Below are 3,848 nucleotides of genomic sequence, written 5' to 3' on the forward strand. Positions count from 1 at the left end.
GGGTCAGTTTGGGGTTTTTGGTGTTCCCGTGCCGCAGGGGACTCGGAGGAGGAGGACACCGGCTTCCTGGAGGTCACCGTGTCCGACATGCGGCATCCCCCGCCCGAGCTGGGCCCCGCGCCCGAGGGGCTGAGCCCGCAGCAGGTCTGGGATCGGGATCGGGGCTTTCTTGGGATCGGGGCTTTCTTGGGATCGGGATCGGGGCTTTCTTGGGATTGGGGCTTTCCTGGGATTGGGGCTTTCTTGGGATCTGGGCTTGCCTGGGATCGGGGTTTTCCTGGGATCGGGATCGGGGCTTTCCTGGGGTTGGGATTGGGGATTTCCTGGGGTCGGGGCTTTTTTGGGATTGGGGCTTTCCTGAGATTGGGGCTTTCTTGGGATCTGGGATCGGGGCTTTCCTGGGATTGGGGTTTTCCTGGGATCTGGGACTGGAGCTTTCCTGGGATCTGGGATCAAGGCTTTCCTGGGATTGGGGTTTTCCTGGGATCTGGGATTGGGTCTTTCCTGGGATCTGGGATCAGGGCTTTCCTGGGATTGGGGCTTTCCTGGGGTTGGGCCTTTCCTGGGATCTGGGATTGGGGATTTCCTGGGATCTGCTCTTTCCTGGGATTGGGATCACGACTTTCCTGAGATCAGGGCTTTCCTGGGATCTGGGATCGGGGCTTTCCTAGGATTGGGATCAGGGCTTTCCTGGGATCTGGGGTTGGGGCTTTCCCGCAATTTCCTGGGATTGGGATCATGGCTCTCCTGGGGTCTCCTGGGATCGAGGCTTTCCCAGGATCTCTGGGGATCGGGGCTTTCCCGGGCTCTGGGGGGGTCCCAGCGTCCCCCGGGCCCCGTGATTGAGCAACAGGGAAATGCCGAGTCAGCAGAAACGGCGCTGCTGGCTCAGCGCTTCCGCAGGGCCGGGGCTGCTTCCCTTTTCCTGGGATTTGGGGTTGGGGGATCACGGCTGAGCCCCGCAGCCTGGGCTGCCTTTCCCCGATCCCGGGATTTGGGGATCACGGCTGTTCCTGCCTTTCCCTGATCCCAGAATTTGGGACTCTGGGATCAGGGCTGTGCCTGCCTTTCCCTGATCCCAGAATTTGGGACTCTGGGATCAGGGCTGTGCCTGCCTTTCCCTGATCCCAGAATTTGGGACTCTGGGATCAGGGCTGTGCCTGCCTTTCCCTGATCCCAGAATTTGGGACTCTGGGATCAGGGCTGTGCCTGCCTTTCCCTGATCCCAGAATTTGGGACTCTGGGATCAGGGCTGTTCCTGCATTTCTCCTATTCCTGGACTGGGGACTTTGGGATTATGGCTGTTCCTGCCTTTCCCCACTCCTGGGATTTGGGACTTGTGGGATCAGGGCTGTGCCTGCATTTCTCCAATCCCAGGTTTGGGGATCTTGGGATCAGGGCTGTTCCTGCATTTCCCTGATCCCAAGATTGGGAATTTTGGGATCAGGGCTGTGCCTGCCTTTCCCTGATCCCAGAATTTGGGACTCTGGGATCAGGGCTGTTCCTGCATTTCCTGATCCTGGGATTGGGGGCTTTGGGATCAGAGCTGTGCCTGCTTTCCCCAGTCCCAGGAGTGGAGATTTTGGGATTATGGCTGTTCCTGCCTTTCCCCAATCCCGGGATTGGGGATTGTGGGATCAGGGCTGTTCCTGCATTTCCCCGATCCCAAGACTGGGAATTTTGGGATCAGGGCTGTTCCTGCCTTTCCCTGATCCCAGAATTCGGGACTCTGGGATCAGGGCTCTTCCTGCCTTTTCCTGTTCCTGGGATTGGGGATTTTGGGATTGGGGCTGTGCCTGCCTTTCCCATTATATCAGGATTTGGGATTGTGGGATCAGGGCTGTTCCTGCCTTTCCCTGATCCCAGGATTGGGGATTTTGGGATCAAGGCTGTTCCTGTATTTCCCGATCCTGGAATTGGGGATTTTGGGATTGTGGCTGTACCTGCCTTTCCCCAATCCCGGGATTGGGGATTTAGGGTTCAGGGCTGTGCCTGCCTTTCCCCAATCCTGGGATTGGGGATTTAGGGTTCAGGGCTGTGCCTGCCTTTCCCCGGTCCTGGGATCGGGGATTTTGGGATCAGGGCCTTTCCCTGGTCCCGGGATCGGGGATTTTGGGATCAGGGCCTTTCCCCGGTCCCGGGATCGGGGATTTTGGGACCAGGTCCTTTCCCTGGTCCCGGGATCAGGGATTTTGGGATCAGGGCCTTTTCCGGTCCTGGGACAGGGGATTTTGGGATCAGGGCCTTTCCCTGGTCCCGGGATCGGGGATTTTGGGATCAGGGCCTTTCCCCGGTCCTGGGATCGGGGATTTTGGGACCAGGCTCCATCCCCGTGCCCCGCAGGTGCTCCGGCGGCACATCCTGGGCTCCATCGTGCAGAGCGAGCGCAGCTACGTGGACTCCCTGAAGCGCATCCTGCAGGTGGGGGCCGCGCCGGGGCGGGACGGGGATCCCCCGGGCAGATCCCGCGATCCCAGCGCCGCGATCCCCGCAGGATTACCGGAACCCGCTGCTGGAGATGGAGCCCAAGGTGCTGAGCGCCCGCAAGTGCCAGGTGGTGTTCTTCCGGCTGAAGGAGATCCTGCAGTGCCACTCCATGTTCCAGATCGCCCTGGCCTCGCGCGTGGCCGAGTGGGACTCCAACGAGAAGATCGGGGACCTCTTCGTGGCCTCGGTGCGGGGGAAACGGGAACAACGGCCCCAGATCCCGCTGGGGTCATGGCGAAAACCGGGAATGGCCCCAAATCCTGCTGGGGTCACAGGAAAACACCGGGAACGGCCCCAAATCCTGCTGGGGTCACGGGAAACACCGGGAATGGCCCCAAATCCTGCTGGGGTCACGGGAAACACCGGGAATGGCCCCAAATCCTGCTGGGGTCACGGGAAACACCGGGAATGGCCCCAAATCCTGCTGGGGTCACAGGAAACACCGGGAATGGCCCCAAATCCTGCTGGGGTCACGGGAAACACCGGGAATGGCCCCAAATCCTGCTGGGGTCACGGGAAACACCGGGAATGGCCCCAAATCCTGCTGGGGTCACAGGAAACACCAGGAATGGCCCCAAATCCTGTTAGAATCACAGCAGAAACCAGCAATGGCCCCGGATCTGCTGGCGTCACAGCAGAAACCAAATCCTGCCGGGATCCCAGTAAAAACCAGAAATTGCTCCAGATCATGTTGGGGTCCCAGCAAAAACCAGGAATGGCCCCAAATCCTGTGGGGTCCCGGCAAAAACTGGGAATGGCCTCCAAAATCCCCCTGAGATCAGAGATTGGGAATCACCCCCCCACCTCCTCTGGGATCTCATAAAAAACTAGAAATGGTCCCAAAATTTCTCTGGGATGCCAGCAAAAACCAGGAAGGGCCCCAAATCCCCCTGGGATCAGAGATTGGGAATCATCCCAAATCCTCCCCAAAGATTGGGAATTTTCACCCAAAACCCCCCTGGGATCAGAGACCGGGAATCACCCCCAGACCTCCCTGAGGTCCCATCAAAAACTGGGAATTGGGAATCACCTCTAGACCTCCCCTGGGATCCCATTAGAGATCAGGAATTGCCCCCAAAGTCCCCCTGGGATCCCACCAGGGGTGGGTGGAGGATTGCATTGATGAAGCCCCAATTTGGGACACCCCCAGCACTTTGCCCACCCCATTTTTTGGGAAGCCCTACGCCATTCCCGTTCTCCTGTCCTTTCCCAGTTCTCCAAGTCGATGGTGCTGGACTCATGGCCTGGGTAGGATAAAAAACTGGGAATCACCACCAAACTTTTCTTGGGATCCCACCAGGGGTGGGTGAGGGATTGGAGTGATAGCACACCCCCAGCATTCCCCAAATTCCCATTTTTTG

At 58.9% G+C, this 3,848-nt stretch overlaps 1 protein-coding gene across 1 annotated transcript in view; it reads left to right on the forward strand.

The window, feature by feature from the left end:
* ARHGEF10L (Rho guanine nucleotide exchange factor 10 like) overlaps positions 1-3,848 on the forward strand; it is a 48,705-nt gene that overhangs the window by 13,596 nt on the left and 31,261 nt on the right. The window contains exons 8-10 of the mRNA XM_031062979.1: positions 38-144; positions 2,344-2,421; positions 2,495-2,674. Coding sequence (XP_030918839.1) covers positions 38-144; positions 2,344-2,421; positions 2,495-2,674 — 365 coding nt within the window. The remainder of the gene's footprint in view (positions 1-37; positions 145-2,343; positions 2,422-2,494; positions 2,675-3,848) is intronic.

The sequence above is a fragment of the Geospiza fortis genome, unplaced genomic scaffold (genome assembly GCF_000277835.1).
Source record: "Geospiza fortis unplaced genomic scaffold, GeoFor_1.0 scaffold4, whole genome shotgun sequence".
Lineage (NCBI taxonomy): Eukaryota > Metazoa > Chordata > Aves > Passeriformes > Thraupidae > Geospiza > Geospiza fortis.